General features: G+C 31.8%; 4 protein-coding genes across 6 annotated transcripts; 3 read left to right on the top strand and 1 right to left on the bottom strand.

Moving 5' to 3' along the window:
• Positions 1–3,266: 3,266 nt before the first annotated feature.
• Positions 3,267–6,984, bottom strand: LOC125853121 (uncharacterized). 3 transcript variants are annotated; one of them, XR_007445136.1, is made up of 7 exons: positions 6,717–6,984; positions 5,823–6,058; positions 5,486–5,744; positions 4,052–4,231; positions 3,820–3,975; positions 3,429–3,725; positions 3,267–3,282 (listed from the first exon to the last, which is right to left on the bottom strand). XR_007445136.1 is itself a non-coding variant. In XM_049532800.1 (6 exons), the coding sequence occupies exons 1-6, from the start codon at positions 6,744–6,746 to the stop codon at positions 3,552–3,554; spliced, it is 1,035 nt and encodes a 344-aa protein (XP_049388757.1). In that variant the 5' UTR covers positions 6,747–6,984; the 3' UTR covers positions 3,345–3,551. The 3 variants fall into 3 exon arrangements, 2 of the variants coding, with proteins under 2 accessions (XP_049388757.1, XP_049388766.1); XM_049532800.1 differs by lacking the exon at positions 3,267–3,282 and having other exon boundaries at positions 3,345–3,725; XM_049532809.1 differs by lacking the exon at positions 3,267–3,282 and having other exon boundaries at positions 3,345–3,725; positions 5,823–5,930; positions 6,717–6,983.
• A 4,869-nt stretch (positions 6,985–11,853) lies between these two features.
• On the top strand, positions 11,854–13,028 carry LOC125853645 (probable carboxylesterase 13). The gene has a single exon (XM_049533368.1). The coding sequence runs from the start codon at positions 11,893–11,895 to the stop codon at positions 12,805–12,807; it is 915 nt and encodes a 304-aa protein (XP_049389325.1). The 5' UTR covers positions 11,854–11,892; the 3' UTR covers positions 12,808–13,028.
• Positions 13,029–15,099: 2,071 nt separating this feature from the next.
• On the top strand, positions 15,100–16,368 carry LOC125853608 (2-hydroxyisoflavanone dehydratase-like). Its single transcript, XM_049533335.1, has one exon. The coding sequence runs from the start codon at positions 15,213–15,215 to the stop codon at positions 16,167–16,169; it is 957 nt and encodes a 318-aa protein (XP_049389292.1). The 5' UTR covers positions 15,100–15,212; the 3' UTR covers positions 16,170–16,368.
• Positions 16,369–16,848: 480 nt separating this feature from the next.
• On the top strand, positions 16,849–18,421 carry LOC125853313 (probable carboxylesterase 12). Its single transcript, XM_049532985.1, has 2 exons — positions 16,849–17,502; positions 17,875–18,421. Exons 1-2 carry the CDS (start codon positions 17,022–17,024, stop codon positions 18,315–18,317), a joined length of 924 nt encoding a protein of 307 aa, XP_049388942.1. The 5' UTR covers positions 16,849–17,021; the 3' UTR covers positions 18,318–18,421.
• The last annotated feature ends 669 nt before the right edge of the window (positions 18,422–19,090 follow it).

Below are 19,090 nucleotides of genomic sequence, written 5' to 3'. Positions count from 1 at the left end.
GTATTTGTGTCATATTTATACACAATAAGTCATAGTTATGTATATATGTATATTTGAGTAAAACTGTATATGTATTATTTTTCAGGGTGTTAAATTTCTAGGCAAACGTGTACCCAGTTACAATGGAGTCACTACTGATGAAGAAGTCGTAGAAGGAAAGAGATGTTTTTGTGTGAGTTTAGCGATTGTGTTCCTTTTTTGGTAACAAAATTTACAGTCTTTTATTAAATTTATTGAAAATAAAATTGTATATAGCTTTGAATGAATCCTGAAATATATAGATTAATAGCTCCATAGCAAATATAAAATTTGCTATGAACCGCAATTATGCAAACTATAGCTATAAGATACAAATATGATTTTTATATTTGCTATATGTGAAAGTTGCTCTTATTTTTAACAGCCACGATAGATAATTTAATATGGAAAAGTAGTTAATACATCAATTAATTGGGTAGTTTTAGTAGTAAATTAGTACTCCTTTCATTCCTATTTATATATTACCATTTTAGATTTCACGTTCGAAACTATGTAAATTTACTGTTGTAGCCTTATTTAGTATTCTCTTGAAGTCAAGTTTTCAATAAATGAACATAAATTAATTTATTTTGATTAATTAAATTGATCAATGAACATGAGTTAATCATTTAGTTTTTTTATATTAGTCAAATTCATATTTTCAAGGCTAATAACTCTTTAGGGTAAAAATAGAAAGAATAGTGTTATTTATGTGTTCATTTTGTAAAATAACAAATACTATTAAGAACATTTATTTTAAGGACGACATATAAATAAGAACGGAAGATTGTGCTAGTTTTTGCCGTTAAGAGGTTGTTTGCATCATGTTGGTTCATGGACAGCATGTCATCTTGTGCTACATTTTTCCTTTCCGTTCCATTGATTTAAACGGTGTGAACACCTTTCTATTTTTTAGACCTTTTTTTTTTGAAAAAACTACCTAACTAGACATACATCAATACCATATATACTCATTTTACCTTTACTTTCAAACAATTACATATATTACCACTTTTAATATTTTATACCATATATTTTTTAAGATATAATAAAAGATACCACATCCCTTAAAATTAGGATTGATTAATTATCTTTATATTTAAAATCCACAATTAGTGTTTTAATAACAACCAATCTCCAACCCTATCAATATCTCCCCCACCCCTACTAATTAACGATTAGTCAACATTTTTACTCCTAAAATTGTTTCTGCGGCCACCAACCAGAAGTTATGTACAAGTTGTTCATCAATTTCTTGCTTCTTACCTTCCTTAAATTAAATGTATCAATGCACGCATATTCATATAATTAATCTATAGCCTTTCGTTTTCAAATTGTTACTATCCGGAGATCACATCGACGTTGGAGGCGATTTGGAGGTCGAAAGGCTCAATTGGAGGAGTGCTTATGTTGATTTTTCGGTTGATCTGGTGGAGGTCCGTTAGATCTAATCGCAGCGAGCAATGAGCAACATCGATAAATTAAAAGTGAAGCAAACACCGCCGTGGTGAGATGTCCTGAGCAACCACTAACGTAATCGAAAAGTTTCAATAAATGGAGATTTACGCATATTTTTGGTACATTATCGATGTATCTGACACATAATTTTTGTGATTATATGTATCTAGTTTATATGTATCTAGTTTTATCAGTATATCTTATTAAGTATGCATGTATCTAATCTTTCTTGGGTATTAATTTTGAATTTTTTCAATTAATGATATACAAATACTCTAGAATCATGATTTGTTCCTAAATTCATGTGTTTCAGTTACATTTTATATTTAGATACACATAATTAAATGTATCTCCTTATCAATATGTATTCGAGATACATGTTGTTGGATATAACGTATGAAATTGATACTTGATACATCAAATTAATACTAGATACATGAATTTAATATTAGATCGTATAAATAGATACATGAATTAATACTAGATACCGTACATTAATGTATCTAAGTGTTTATTTTATTGGATACATCATATATTGATAATAAATACATCAAATTAATGAATTTATTATTTTAAGAGTAATAAGTTGAAATTAATCAAATTTCATAACCAAGATATACATGTTTTTGTCTTTTATTAATAATATTAATGAATTTATTATTATAAAGAGTAATAAAATGAAATTAATTAAACAAAGATACACTCCTTGATTTATATTAAGGAATTTGATTAATATTTCCAAAATTAATTAATTGTCCATGTGAATTAATTAAACATGTATCCCGATTTTTAAAATTGTTGGATACATGTATCTGACGAGTAATGGTACATGTATCTAAAGGAAGAAATATGGTACAAAAAGTAATTTTCGAAACTATCATGAATTTTAGTAATTATGACCTAAACTAGTGGGATTTATGTAGTTTGCTCTTTTTTTTTTAATTGCAACTTGGAAGTAGTATACTATAAAGTTGTGAATTGTTGACCTAGCTAACAAAAGGCTGCTGATTACATTAGAATGCATTAAGCTCATTGGAGTAATTTGGATTAAATTGAGGGTTTTAAATTTTACTCCTTAAAACATACGTCAAAGGAGACCAATATTTTTGGAAAATGTTGTTTATCGTACAGATGCAATCATGCAAAAATAGTCCACTTTCTTTGTTAACTGATTTTGGCGATCAAACCGAGAGAAAAAAATGTGGAATGATAATTCATTTTAACTACAGCAACAGATCTGTCAAATTACTGTTGTCTGTATGGAATGATAATTCATGTTATTGTTAAGATTGACATTTCTTACTAAAAACTTATGGTATATGGATCAATTGAATAGTAGTCAATGAAGTAGGTTGAGAACAATGAAATCTCGAATTCAAATCCTAGTAGAGACAAAGTATTAAGTGGTTTCTTTCCATTTGTTCTTAGACTTGATAGATAGAGTTACCGGATACCTAATGTTAGTGGCAAATATCCTGCAGAATTAATTGAAGTACTAACCAAGCATTATTTAAGCACCACAAATTTCAATCTTTTCTAGTTTAAAAACAAACAAATCTTTTAACTGCTCTCTTCTTCTTCCATTTCACACCATACAAGTTTGGTGGATACAGCATAATTTATGATTTAGTAGCAATAGGTACTAGCATCAAACGAGGGCAATGGATGCTTAAGCATTTGGTTGTGTTGATTTATTGCTTCTCTCCTGGTACATTTTCACCTACTTAATTCACTCATTCTTTACATTGTCTGGATCATGTACGCCACACATTTCACTTAATTTGGACAGTCACATGTGTGATTTACCTACAGTGGGAAGATGCAAGTCAACACTGGATTAAAATAGCAACTACAAATATAGACGGAAATAAATGGTTCAATGTCAAAATTGCTAGTTTCATTCTCAGTCAGCTACCAAAGCCTATTTAACAGGAAGAGCCAAAATTGATTACCTGCAACGAGAGGAACTCGGTAACAACCTGCCTTAGCCAAATCCCGCTAGCTTCTGCTTACACATAAATAATAAAAGAATAGAGGTAAACAACAGAAGCTACATATACACAAGGACTGCACATTTATATTTTGTAATCTGCGTGTAGGAAGCTTTCATAAGGTGTTCCCTTGAGTGCCTTTTCAACATCACTCCAATTTTCAACTTGCAAAGACAGTGGCGCCTTGTGTATCTTCACTTGACGACTATGGAGATCCATTATTGGAACTTTCAGGAAATCTTGCACATCATTCAGCATCTGTGAAAAAATGGCAGGAAGTGGGCATAAAAAACGAGCTTCCTCGCAAGAGAACTAAAATATCAAGGATATAGTAGAATATGCAATATCTTACAGTCGGATTTTTTATTATGTCCTCATAGAACAAGATCATATGCCGAGTGCTTTTGAAGTAATCCAAAGCGTTAGCAGTCATGCCTTGTATTTGCTTTAGGTTTGCAATCAGCGTCGTTGTGTTTACCGTAGGCTTGTAACTTGCAAGAATCTCAGCCTGCAAAACGTGATTGCTTAAGACAACATGGAGACATAAGCATGCGTCTCTACATCATAGGGATCTATCAACTGACCTCCTTGGGAGAATGCACATGAGACTTGTGGGTTCCATTAAACATCTTAGCATTCTGATCATAGGAATTTGCTAGCATTGAAACCATTCTGCGCAAAAGATTTCTTCTGAAGAGAAAAATTGCAGAAACTCCTCTCCGTTTGAAATACTCAACAATTTCCTCATGATGCTGCAATAGACCCTGTAATAACATGTAAATGTCCATGCAATCCATCATGATCCATAACTACAACAAAGGGAACCAAGCCACCAAGTTGTAAGCTGCTTACAGAGTTTACATGAGCTCTTCACAAGGTAATACATCATGTAGACCAATTTTTACATGATTTAGTTCTTCATAAGGTGACTATCTTGTAGACCATTTTTTGTAATTCCTTCCTACCTAGTTTCAATTGTACATGGGTGGATCAGTGGTAATATAAAATATGGCTTTCTGCAAAATACTATATGTACCTACTAGATCGAACTCGAAATTCTGTTTACTCACTTTTGAATCGAATATATGTTTCCCACCCTTTCTTGCAGGGATAGGAAATTTTGCATTTTACATATCCATACGATTAGTCCTTTGTTTAGACAAGTAATTTTGGATATAATACCATCTTCACTTTTTAAATGAAATAGGTGAGATTGGGGGGAGAAGTTAAGAGCCAAGCATTTCGTATCTGTTAACTTTTAGCATTTTTCCTCTAATTTCCTGAAATCATAATGCATGTGGTTCTTCAAGGATAAGGTATCGTCAAATATCCAATATGATTCCATAAAATCAAGTTTCTTTCAAGTAACTGATTCTAAGACCCTATCTTACTCGTTATCCCAATACTATTGTCCATCTACTATACACCGTATCACAGCAGCAGTCAAGTGATAAAAAACCATCATAACTTAGCTGATTATGCAAGGTCAGAATTGCAACATTTTAACTAGATATTCAAAAACATACCTACAATATAGTGAATAAGAAGAATAAGTAAATGACATTGACCCAAACTCTGGAAACAAGCATGTTTCGCATATGAACAATTATGTTGAATAAGAAAAAGGAAATCTAAGCTGATTTCCAAACAAGCTAACACAGCCAGGTAGTAAATAGCACATTGTGAAATTCCACCAACAATCCTCCCCCTTTTTAATTCCTTAATCAGATTTTTATATCACGGCCAAAATGAAAGCTCAATAAAAACCAAATTCAGATGACAGAAAAATATGTGGACATTAACCATAACATGCCAATTTCACATTAGAAAAATCAAGAAGCAACCTCAACATTACAAATTATGTATATCCCTACACAACTGGCGCACAATGTTGATAAAACGATTTGAGATTACAAAAGGTTTTCTACAAAACACAGCTACTCTCACTACGTAGTTACGCACTCCGACCACATGCTTAGCAACAGACATGCAAACAGGACTTTGAAGATAGCACTCACCTGATTAAGCATCCACTTCAGACCAACTGCAGTTGTACATTCATTTTTGGAAGCGCTGGTCAAAAAGTCTAGGTCATAGAGTTTGTCCAATGTTTCCAAAATTGTTGATGCATTACTTTTACGAACTTTAACAGAAAAAATCTCCCCGTTAGAGCTTATATTCATATGGCTGTTCAACAATGTTTCAAACCATCCACTGCCAGACCTCTGAGTGGAGAAAATTGCAAAAAACCTTACAGGATTGCAAGCACACTCAGCCCTGATACAGCAGCGTTCAGTCAATTGTTTTATCCATAATGAAATACTAAAACATACAAAAAGATTGTCAATGTCTCACCGGCTAAAAGTTTTGGGCTTGGGGAAGTGTATGTAAGGTTTTTCCGAAGGGTCAACATTAGTCATCTCACATGGCCTTTCAACGACATGAACAGTCGCAAGCGGTCCACTGGAACGCGAACCAATTTGTTTCAGACATATTGAACATATATATATTCCACATATCATTGCAAAAAGTAAAACCACCATTCTCAGCAGCAGTGGAGATTTCTTTGGTGCCTTTAAGATGAAAGTATCCTGGAATTGAATCAGAACTTCAAATACTTAGGATCTTAAGTCTCGTTTTTTCATATTCAAATTTTCCTTCAGCGTCTCAATAAAATAAATTTAGTTGCAAAGTTATTCAAAAAAAAGGAATCTACCAAGGTTTCATCAAATAGGCAAGCAAGATACAAGATAACTAAGAAATAATATGGTTTTATTGAGATCTTACTGCTACTAGGAGCTCAAAATTAGAATCTGTACAAGTCTAACAGTATGTGCTCAAGCAGGAAATTCTCAAATTGAATCCAGTAAACTCTATAGTATTTCAAGGGCTTCATAACCTAGATAAGAGTAACATATATCAGCTAATAGTGCTTCTTCACTACTGCCTCTTTTATCATTCTTTGAGCTGAGTATCTATGGAAAATAGCCTCTAAGGTCTGTCATAATAGTACAAACATTACAGATGATTAATATAATTTTACTGTCATAATAGTACAAACACTACAGATGAGTTAAGATACAAGAAATTGAAACTAATGGTATGACATAAGAAGTAAAATAGCTCAAATTTGAGCAAACACTTGCGATTGAGCAGAAACCCAGATCAAAACAGCACATACAGTGGTCAATAAAAGGCAAAAGAAGAAACTTCTAGCGAAAAAAAGATAAAATACATAATATTACAAACCTTGGTGAAGTCACAGAAATCGTCAGCCATAGCTTAAATGCTCAAAAAGGAAGATAAAGAAAAGGCATTTGGGGATACCCAGATTCAAAAAAAGATCCCCTTTTTCTTTCTAGCTTTATTCGTTCTTATTTCTTCACCTCTTCTTCTTCACAATACATGCAGACACACATAATTATGTCGATAGAGAGAGAAAAAAAAAAAAACTAGAGCTTTTTTCTCGTGAAGAACTCTATGATGGAAGGGTTGTTTAGTGAGCCTTTTGCTCCTACTTTTTGCTTCTTCCTTTTTCTGGTACGATCCCAATGAAGGAAAACAGAAATACGACACCGTTTCAATCAGGATTGATTTCGTCAAAACAAATTTTTAATCATTATCACTTGCAAATTTTACCCTTTTTCATCTTTAAAAAGTTACTGTTTTACTTTTCAATTTAACTCCAAAAGCTACTGCACAGCGCATGTTTTAATCCTAACTTGTTTATAAATTTTTTAATGAAAATGAAAATGTATATCATTTTTACACGAATTTAAGTGAAACAAATATGCAAGAGTAATTCTTGGATTTTTAAGTTAATTTTGTGCTAGCTATTTATTGATCAAGATTTAGTTTAATAAGATAATAGAGTTGAGCATGATTGTAGTGTACAACTCTTTAATATAATCTATAAATTTTAGTGGTTGAAAATTATGGTTATATTTAATAGAAATGATTCAAAATTGGTAAGAATGATTATAGTATAAACTTTGTTTATATATGAAATAAACGATTGATAGATACAAATAACAATTTTTTAAAAAAATGTATCAATTTTTGTATTTCAAAAATGTAAAATCATAATATGAAATTCTCTAATCATATTCTTTTGAATAATTTAAAATTTCATCTCTTCATTTTAGATTATAAAATAAAATTACATATTTACATATGAATTTCATCTCATAATTTCAAATTATTAGATAAAATTACGTGTCTAAACGCATATACGGATGGGGCAATATTTAACTTTCATTCGAATTTTTAAGAGTATTGGGACGCGTGTTCTGCTGATGCTCTCTGGCCCTTTGGTTCACTGCTAGAGCCATGCTTCAGCCTTCTTGTTCTAGTTTTCTACTCGATGTCTCTGATCTATATTGAAGTTTGATTAAATTCGAATTGTCTTGACTACTGTATGCCTAGCTTTATTTTTATGCATGTGCATTGGTTAATTATTAAATTTTGATCCCGTTAGAAAAATATAATAATAACTGTTTCAGTATAATTTGAAATAATTGTCAAATTTTTTTTATTTAATATCAAACTAAACTTATCTAATGGTGATGGTAAGGATAGCCACAAATTTTAACAAATCGTTACGATTTCAGTCGGTTGAAAAAATTCTAACAATTTGTTAGAATTTTGGTCAGAATCATAATGATCACCATAACTTGGTAGATTAAGTCTTGTAATTAATATTTTGATGATTCACCATGATTTCTAAATAAAATCATGGTAATTTCAACAATTTGTTCTTGCTTTAATTTTGATAGGAAATTATTTCAAAACAATTCCAAATTTGATATTCAACCTTCCATTGTCTTTCAAAAATCAATACACTTCTTTGTCTTTTTACAAACAATCTTAATAAAGTCCAACAATGATGTTATTCGAGTTTCTTCAACTGAAATTTGTGCCGCTAATTGAAGGTACAGTGAAAGATCTATTTAATACAAGTTCAATAGCCTTGCTGGTTCTACTTAAATTTAGATTTAGGTGGCAACTTCGCCAATTAGTTAATAATTTTTTCACACTTTTATTTGTCATATTTTAACTTGATATTTCTATTTTAAAAAAACAGGCGACTGATCTTCTTATATAAATTTGAACAATTCTCAACTATAAATTAATTTTTGAAATTGGATTAGATACATGATTCATTTATAGCATAATATTCATTTAATGATATTATGTCATAAAAAACATCCATTAAATAATTTTAGCAGTTACCATTTCTTTTCTTCTTTTTTTTTTTTACTAAATTTCTAGAAGATTTAATCATACTTGAAAGTTAGGTTAACCATTTTTCAAATAATCATAAGTCATGGTTTGAATTAAGACCAAGAAGAAAAGAAATTCTACTATGAATTTAATGTGTTCAAATAGACTAAATTGACAGTACACAACTATGTCAAAACAGAAAAAGTATTCAATGCTATTCTTTGCAATTCTGTAGCCAGTAAATTAGTGGAGTTAATTTTGAACCCAATATTATTTGCATTTTTATAGTCAGTAAATTAGGGGGGTTAAATTTAGTTTCTTTGTTTCCTTTTTTAACTCAAAATTTTCTTGTTAGCCTAAGTACCATGACGGTATTATATTTATCCTGTTTTAATTTACATAGCGTTTGAATTTCATGAGTCAAATAATAATTTTTTCTCATTATTACTTTTATACTTAAATTATTGAATATTCACGATATTCCATAATCTATTTCATAATCAAATTATATATATATATATATATATATAAAGGAGAAACATAGACAAGGTGATGCGGCACCTCTCTATGATCTCCATTCTTATTTATCTTTTATCTCCTATTTTTGACTTTTTTTTAATTTCTTCAATTATTTTATTTTGTAAAAGCATCCCCTTAACTCATAGTTCCTTAATAAATAAAATCATAACTTTCAAACTTTTCATATTCATAACTTTCAATTATTTAATGTACAAATTTGTAACATCTTAAAATCATTTTAATAGAATTTTTTTTTAGAGGTATATATTCATCCCACCATAATTGTCTTCTTTATTAGAGTTTATAATATAGATTCATGTATTTTTCCACCTTAAATTTTTATAATTCTTAATTAAATTTAATTGATGTGGAGTAATAACATGTTAAAAAATGGGAGATTAATTTTTTTATTTTATTTGTTATAATTAAAAAAATATTAATTCAATTTAATCAACTTTTCACCTCCCACTATAATTACCTTCTTAATTGGAGATTTTATATGATTCATCCACCTTTAATTTTGTATTTTTTAATTAATTTTATTAATGTGAAATAATAATGTATTAAAAGATGGGAGATTAAAAGACAAAAATTAGCCTATATATATATATACCTTTCACTACCAAACTATGCATACATGAACTTATTTTAGTTTTAGTTGTTCTTAAGAAATGCTTCCACATAATTTTCAATGTATTTTAATTTATTTTTTTGGAGTAGTAGCAATTTATCTAATGAGATCATGTGTTGATGAATATTTATCTTAATTACACTTACTATACGTGTTCTATTCTCTATAAAATTTCTTCATAGGCTAAGATTTCCCATCTTATTGGTTGAAATTTTGATATTTTTGCTTCATTACTATTTTTTGCTCAACATTTGCCAAATTTTAATGATACATGTCATGTCATTTCTATTGAAAAGCTTGGTACATACAACAGATTTCTTCTAAGGTGATTTTATGCACTCAATTTTTAAATTCATAAAAATAAATTCTGCTCCTACTTTATTTCAATTTCTTTTATGATATATTATTTTCTTAGATTAACTTGGTTCAATAATATGATTAATGATTGATATTGGTGCAACTTTGAAAACTATTTTGAAGTTTATGGCTCAAAAATATAAACAATTTCTTAACAAGAATTTAAAAGGAAAACAAGAAGTCTACTATTAAAAATAAGTCATTTATATTTCTTCGTAAAATTAATAACATGAATTATACATTATATATGTATAATGCATTTGAAATAATTGTTACGAGTAGTGCAAGAATCAAACTATTCACTAAGTAACTGTAATTTTTTAATTTTTCTTAATAAAGATATCATTGCAAAAGTCAAACTATTCACTAAGTAACGATAATTTTTTAATTTTTCTTAATAAAGATATCATTCAAGTAAATTAGTAACTTCTTTGTATATTAATGCCTAATAGTAGTTAGAAGTTGGTTAATTCATCTCTTTATATATATATATATTATCATGAGCTTATAAATGTATATAATACATTTTGTTTGGAAAAAAGAAAGAAAAAAATGCATTATACATGAAAGTGAAAGTATTCAATTTTATATCTATTCTACATGATAGATAACTCAATATTATTAATAGATGTTCCATCAATTATTTTTATTTTCTTATATTTTTCTGATTATCTATATTGTATATACACATAAAATTTCGCATATACAAGACGATATGATACTTTTCTATAACAACTATTCATAACTTTTTTTCGTATTTTCTATTGACATCTTTCACTATTATTTTCATTTAATTGTTTTAAAGAATCTAATATCCATTATTAATAAGAACAAATCAGATAAAGAATCAAAAATCTGATGTTATACCTTTATACGGTCAATATTTTTATTTATTTCTTTCTTAATTTTATTTTTTTATTTGTTCCATTTATTTATTGTATTAAGAAACTATTGAAGAAGATAAGGAAAAAGATAATGTCCATATATTAACAATAGGTAACTATCTGTAACTATAATAGATAAATGTTAAAATTAAAAGAAAAATAAATAATTATTTAAGAGGAAAAACAAGTCTTAGCTATAATTAAAATAGAATTTATGTTTTTATTTCTATTTAATTTATAAAAAATTAATTCTAAATTATTATTAAAGTTTCCTAGTGTCTCATATGCATGAATCCAAATTAGTCGAAATTCAAAACATATTAGTTATGGGCAGTGGCAGATGTAGAGTGTGTCCAGGGGGGTCATCCGACCCCTCCTCGGAAAAAAAATTACATTATATATATAAGATCAATTTTTTTGTGTACGTGTATATATTTAAAATTGAACTCCCTGAGCACATGTCAAAGGAGTAGCTCAATAGTTTATGGGGTTCAAGATTTCGCCTGTGTTTTATTTGAACCCCTTGATAGAATTCCTGCCTCCGCCACTGGTTATGGGAAATGAAAAATAGTAGCATACGTTAAAACGTTCTTGGCATTTCTTAGGTAGAAAGAAACAGTTGACGGTTCACCCACCGTAGAAATTTTCCATTTTCCCCGCCCCCACACCGTAGGAACTAACTGGTGCCGCTCCATTCAAAGCTATTTATAGCTACTTCACACCATTAATGGTTTTCCATCACTCTTCATTTTTTCTCACTTCACAATTCACAATTCACAATTCACAATTCTGGTGAATTACTCAAATTTCCATGGCTTCCATTACTAACGAAGTTGCAGTTGATATGACCCCCTTTTTCGTCCTCTACAAGAATGGCACCATCAATCGACTCCGTCCAGCAGACAATGCTCCGCTTTCTGATGATCCACAAGCCCCTGTCCGATCCAAAGATGTCGTAGTTCACCCGGAAACAGGGGTTTCCGTACGTATATTTCTCCCCAAAATTACCGACCCGAAACAGAAAATCCCCGTCGTGATTTACATTCACGGCGGGGCTTTCTGTATGGGATCAGCTCGTTCCTCCACATTCCATAATTTCATCAGCTCTGTAGTCGAAAAGGCCAATTTCATCGCTGTTTCAGTCGATTATAGACTTGCCCCGGAAAACCCTTTTGATACTACCTACGATGATTCGTGGGCAGCATTTCAATGGATAATTTCACATGCTAATGGAAAAGGTCCAGATTCATGGCTAAATGATCACGCTGATTTTGCAAAATTGTTTATTGGTGGAGAAAGTGCTGGCGCAAATATTGCTAACGACGTTGTCGTTAGTGCAGGGGTTACTGATCTCGATTCGAAAATCAAAATTTTGGGGCTTTATTTGGTTCATCCGTATTTCGGGATTGAAAATGATCAACTGTACAAGGCTTTGAATCCGACAAGAAATGGTGGATGCTTTGAAGATCCGAGGGTAAATCCATTGATAGATCCGAGGTTGAAATCGATGGCGTGTAAGAAGGCCTTGTTTTTCGTGGCGGAGAAGGATCCTCTGAAAGAAGGGGCGATGAATTATTATGAGGGGTTGAAGAAGAGTGAGTGGAATGGAGAAATTGAGGTAATGGAAACAAAAGGAGAAGGCCATTGTTTCCATTTCTTTAAACCTAAGTCGGAGAAAGCTGCTGAACTTGTGAATAAACTAGTTGATTTCTTGAAGCAAGAGTAGTAGTAGGTTTGTTTTAAGGTTATTTTGCCTGAATTCTACTACTTTTTTTTCATATATTTAAATAATAACATGTTGATTTTCTGGTTCTTGGTATTTGAATTTTGAGCTCTAGCAATAGATTTAAGACCAATAATCCTAAAAGTAAGTTTTCTTGTAAAAGCTATGCTTATGTGATTATAAGCGGAATAGCAAGAGCTAGATCAAATTCTATCGTTATAAAATTTATATATATGTGTGTGTTGAGGTAGAATTGCGTTTTGTGCTAATTGAACACTTGAATATATGATATACTCCATCTCAACACCCAATTTCCTTTGGTTAATGTAACAACACGCATTTCATTTTTTTCTTGTGGTTCCAAATTTGAGCTATAGCAAAATATCTTAAACCAAGAATCAGCTCAACACCCAATTTCCTTTGGTTAATGTAACAACACGCATTTCACTAATTTTTCTTGTGGTTCCAAATTTGAGCTATATAGCAAAATATCTTAAACCAAGAATCAGCTCAACATCCAAATTTGAGCTATATAGCAAAATATCTTAAACCAAGAATCAGCTCAACACCCAATTTCCTTTGGTTAATGTAACAACACGCATTTCACTAATTTTTCTTGTGGTTCCAAATTTGAGCTATATAGCAAAATATCTTAAACCCAGAATCAGCTATGTACGTATGGTAAATATTTACTGGACTGTTGCTTCCTTTCTGTTTTTGAGAATGGTAAAATATAGTGGCGGAGCTATTCTATCTCGTACAGACATTAGATAGGTGTAAAACAAAATTTATATGTGTGTTGAATTTTCTTATCCTTTTGTATGTTTTCTATATATTTAGATTTTTTATTTTAATAAAAAACATGGCTCCGTCGTGAGTAGTACCGTAGGTGGATCCATGAGGCAGGACCATACAACAAAAATCAGTTAGAGAATTAAATGTCACCAAATTATAGTCACATAAATTTAATTTCTGGTAGCGTTGGCCTTTCTTTTTATATAAACATTGTCACATACTCACATTGGTGGAATTGTTGTTCTAAGTCTACATTGTCAAATTGTGACCCCGCAAGTTAGGTGATTTCTTTACCAAGCTTTGTACTCCTAAGTCATATGCCCTTCTTTTTTCTCTCTTTATATAAGCTTGGAAACAGAGATCGTGAATTAATTTCTCATACGATCACTCAACTTTGTTTTGTAAGGAAAAATTCAGTTAACAAAAATAATTTTGAATGGGAGATCTCCATTTAGGAAATCACATGCTCAACTCTTTGCGGGTTAATTGAGTTTAAGTTATATAAAGTAAGCTCTTTCATTAATTGGTATTTGGAGAGAACTCTCCGGATTTGCGAGCCCATAAGCATGTGTGATGAGTCAGGTGGAAAGAATAGTCTAAGAGAGATAAAAAAAAAGAAGAAGAAACAAATAAAATAAAGACACTATATGTCTTTATGATGTATATTAGATAGAAAAAATAGTATATGGTCTAAGAGAAGAAAAGGAAACAGACAAAATTAAGACACTATATGATGTATCAGTTAGAAAGAATGGTCGAAGATAGAAATTGAAAAGAAACAAACAAACTAGACATTATTATATGATGTGGAAGATAGAATAGTCTAACAGAGAAGAAAAAGAAAAACACTAACGTAAGACAAAAACTATATAGAAATAATTTCTTCAGTGACGACCACTTTGAGATTTAGATTTTTTTTTTCCCTCTTCGTATCTTTGAATTGCTGTAAGAAATAGGTCAAGTAGTTGGAACTTTGATGTAACATAAACGGTGATAAAAGAATAGGAAATATCCTAGTAAAAGCAACGGGCCTGCCTCGTTACTCCGGGCTTTAATGATTAGGAATAATCAGACCATTTCAATCATTGTCTTCTTCTCAACCTCTCCTCAATCACTGAACTAGGTTAGTGAACTCCACCTTCTTGGAATCTCACAAGATGTATCCTATAACTAAACAACTATTTGTTCTTAGAAAAATTGTAGGAGTAACATATGATAGCGTCCAAACAGGACGTGTCTTACTTGCCACACTCGATAAAATATATCACTATGTATAAAATGAAATGGAAGAGTACTAATTTTTGCTACGCTAATTCAATAACAATAATATACTCAATGTAATTTCATAAGTGAATTTGAATAATGTATACACAATTTTAATTTAGCAAACTCAATATAATTTCATAGAAAGACTATTTCGGATAGCAAAATCAATTTACCGATGCAATTTGTGCAGGTCAATGAAAACACCTCGTGAGTCAATCACGGCACCCCATCTGCCACGCTTTAATTACCTACCACACACATACACACAAAACTGTTGGTTCTCTAATTTGGGTCACAAACAAGTTCTATAAAATCTATTCATTAATTCACCAACTTCTATAACTCAAATGGCACTATATTTCACTCATCTTCATTTTCCTTTATTATTTCTAATAATTAGTATCTGCCTATGTATATCTTCAACCTTTGCTGTAAAACCCCAGAATTTTCATCCATTTTTCAAAGTTGATGCTGATGGAATTATTCACAGGTATCAACACATCAAGTTAGTCCCTCCATCAAACAATCCCAAAACTGGGGTTCAATCCAAAGACGTTACAATTTTTCCCCAAAAAAACGTATCAGCACGACTTTACCTTCCTAAAATCAGTCGAAAAAACCAAAAATTTCCTCTGCTTTTTTACATCCACGGAGGCGGCTTCTGTACTCAATCAGCATTTTCTTCCGTGTACGATAGTTACCTCCACAAGCTAACCTCTGAGGCTAATGTAATCATCGTATCAATCGATTACAGATTAGCCCCAGAGCATCTAATCCCTGCGTGTTACGATGATTCATGGGCTGTCCTGAATTGGGCTGCACAAGGAACAGAGCCCTGGCTTAAAATACACGCCAATTTTTCGCGTGTTTTCTTAGCTGGTGATAGTGCTGGTGCTAATATTGCACACAACTTAATGGTTCGGGCAAGTGAGAAAAGCCATTTTGTCGCGTCATTAGTAGGAATGGCACTGATTGATCCTTATTTCGGTAATGGTAAGCCTGATTCACTATGGACGTATTTATGTCCCAAAAGTAATGGGATTAATGATTCAAGATTCAATCCGGCAGCTCATAGGAGTATGCTGTCGGAATTGAAATGCTCGAAGGTTTTAGTTTGTACTGCTGGCAAAGATTTTTTGAGAGACAGGGCTTGGACTTATTATGAGACTTTGAAGAAAAGTGGGTGGAAAGGTCAATTGGGGATAAAGGAGATAGAAGGGGAGGGACATGTCTTCCATTTATTTAACCAAACTTCTGAGAAAGCTAAGGTCTTGATGAAATCCATAGTCCACTTCTTAGCCTAGCGCGCAAATTCAGAATCTAGAGTTAGTAAGTTCAAAATGAAAATAAATTTACCCTTGTTTGTGTATCATGAAACGTAATATAATGCAGTGTATTGTCATGTGTTTGGGATACCAAAGGTGTGGTTGTGATGGTTCATCTTAACCCGCTAAAATTTCATACCGTTCCACTTTGCATACCAATTATTTCATATTCAACCAATCCGCTTTGTTTAAATTTTACAGTTCTTTTCAAATTACTTTGGATAGTTCAAAAATAATTTCAATTTGTATTCATTTCCAAACATAACTTCAATTTTAAACTACTATATTGAAAACATTTTTGAACTTGTAGCAAACTATTAGTTTCGTCCATTCATAAAAAGCCGAAAGAACAATTGAAAACACTCCTAAACTTGACAAGAATTTAGGGTGTATTTCACTCATCTAGTAAGAAAATTCATTAAATGGTATTTTAAAGGCCATCAATAGCTATTAATAATAAAACTAATAATTTGCATAGAGTTTAGAGATATTTTATGATTTCTCTCCTAAAATAATTTCGGAAAGATGGTTTGCTAGCTATTGCATAGAAGCAGAGATTTTACCCTGTGCTCATTCAAATGATAGCGATTGTGGGTTTCCCTTTTATCAACAAAAAAAAAAAAGGTTTATGGCGTTTGAGCCAATGAGGAAGGTACTGCGGAGACTACAATGTCCACTTAACCTGGCTCTTCAAAAATTTAGGCATAAAGACAAAAACGCCTAATAATTATAATCAATCTCACCCTCCATTTTTTATCCCCTTAAAATCTCCACATCACATTTACATCGCATTATTCCATCTCCATCATTACTGCAAACTTTAATCAAACAATGGATTCAAAGGAAATTGCTTATGATGTCCCAATGTTTTTTAAGGTCTACAAAGATGGCAGTATCGAAAAGTATCGGAAACATGATTATGCCCCTCCTTCCGATAATCCAATCACCGGTGTTCGATCCAAAGATATCATCGTCCTACCGGAGAACAATGTAACGGTACGCCTTTATCTTCCTAAAATAACCCAAAATGATGATCAGAAATTTCCACTCCTTGTGTATTTCCATGGGGGAGGGTTTGTGATGGAATCGGCGTTTTCTACTTACTATCATAGTTATCTCCACTCTCTAGCTGCAGAAGCCAATGTACTTATCGTGTCTGTCGAGTACCGATTAGCCCCTGAACACAAAATTCCTGCCTGTTATGATGATTCGTGGGCTGCCATGAAATGGGTCTCTCAGCAGGCCAATGGTGAACAGGGATCTGAACCATGGCTGAAAAGTCATGCTGACTTCTCCCGAGTTTTCTTGTCAGGTAAATGTGCGGGTTGGGTCAAATTGAATTGGTTTTTGGATTAAGTTAGTTTCGGATGTCGTATTTTTAGATCAATTAATGAGTCACGATCCAAACTGATTTTTACTGGATTGGATGAGGATGGACAGATGACAAAGCATAAGTCAACCCACCCAAATTGATCCAATCTTCATACTTTTTTATGCGTTTTGACAGAAAATACGAAAACTAATAGAATATTATCTTCATATTTGATTCCATGTGCTTGTATTTAGGTTGCATTTTGATCAATCGCGTTACTTGTTTTGCTCCAATATTTATGAAGTTTATTTTTGGGTTCAAACTTGAGCGCATTGAGTGAGTACTGAAATTGTATTGATTTTGTCACTTAAGGTGATAGTGCAGGAGCAAATATTGCTCATAACATGATGATGCGAGCAAGTGTAGATGAAGATAAACTTGGAGATGGGTTAAAACTTGTCGGAATGGCATTAGTTCATCCCTATTTCGGGAACAATGAGCCAGATAGAATTTGGTCGTATTGTTGCCCAGAAAATCCCAAAACTGATGACCCAAGATTCAATCCAGCAGCACATCCAAGTTTGCTATCGAAGCTTGTTTGTTCCAAGATTCTGATATGCACCGGGGGAGCGGATTTTATAAGGGACAGAGGGTGGACATACTTTGAGTCCCTGAAGAAATGTGGATGGAAAGGTGAAGTGCAACTTAAGGAAACAGAAGGGGAAGAACATGTTTTTCATTTGGTTAAGCCAACTTGTGAGAGAGCTCAGGCCTTGATGAAATGGCTAGCTGATTTCTTTCAACAATCAAGCTGAAATACTTGTTGGGTAGAATTTCTGTACTATTTCAGTTGTATCTCTTTTCTTTTTATTGATCAAATAAGTAGCCGTTTGGACTTGAAATTGAAATTATTGATTTGAAGTTGAAATTTCGTTTGGACTTGCAATTGTGGCAGGAGATATCATTTTCACTATCACAGTCATTAACTGGAGTCACAGGACTCTCCATTTATGGAACATCTTGTTTTTGTCTTAAAAAAATAATACTTATTTAGTTTAGGACCAAATAACTTGAAAAAATTAGATAATTTTCAACTCATAACCTTCAAATCCAACTCCACTATACCTCCAAAAGAAATTCTTTTTGGACAATAGAACTTGCAGTGGTCATTACGTATGGACTACGCTCACTTGAATTGTTTGTATGTATAACTTATAAGGTGATGATATTGGGGAGAATCAATGAGGACAAAAGAAGTCTCTGTCCTCTAGAAGCATTACTACAGATGCCGAGTTAAAATATAATGCCGTCCTTATATTTAACTCCTATATATTATAAAACATCGAAGTATACTTTTTTTAAATGTTCGAATTTCATTTTAATAAAAAGATCTAATCAATGTCGAGTGAAAACGAAAGGAGGGATTATCTGTGTTAGCATTCATCATTTTCTCAATCAAATCATATAATTACTCAATAGCAAATATGATATACTTGTTGGAACCCTAAAATAGTAATCTATTGGACCTTTGAAAACTAATCTTTAACATTGGATATATGTAATATGAGTAAGACGGAATATAAGACAT

This window comes from Solanum stenotomum, chromosome 1 (genome assembly GCF_019186545.1).
Source record: "Solanum stenotomum isolate F172 chromosome 1, ASM1918654v1, whole genome shotgun sequence".
NCBI lineage: Eukaryota > Viridiplantae > Streptophyta > Magnoliopsida > Solanales > Solanaceae > Solanum > Solanum stenotomum.
Note: the sequence above shows the minus strand (reverse complement) of the source record. Positions and strands in the feature narration are given on the sequence as shown.

Bases quoted from the DNA above. Each gene is read 5' to 3' on its own strand.
- LOC125853313 (XM_049532985.1), top strand. From the start codon at position 17,022: ATGGATTCAAAGGAAATTGCTTATGATGTCCCAATGTTTTTTAAGGTC. The intron at 17,503-17,874 runs GTAAATGTGCGG...TTGTCACTTAAG, and splicing joins CTCCCGAGTTTTCTTGTCAG to GTGATAGTGCAGGAGCAAAT.
- LOC125853608 (XM_049533335.1), top strand. From the start codon at position 15,213: ATGGCACTATATTTCACTCATCTTCATTTTCCTTTATTATTTCTAATA.
- LOC125853121 (XM_049532800.1), bottom strand. From the start codon at position 6,746: ATGGCTGACGATTTCTGTGACTTCACCAAG. The intron at 6,059-6,716 runs GTTTGTAATATT...ATTCAATTCCAG, and splicing joins ATTTCTGTGACTTCACCAAG to GATACTTTCATCTTAAAGGC. The intron at 4,232-5,485 runs GTGAGTGCTATC...ATGTTATTACAG, and splicing joins TGAAGTGGATGCTTAATCAG to GGTCTATTGCAGCATCATGA.
- LOC125853645 (XM_049533368.1), top strand. From the start codon at position 11,893: ATGGCTTCCATTACTAACGAAGTTGCAGTTGATATGACCCCCTTTTTC.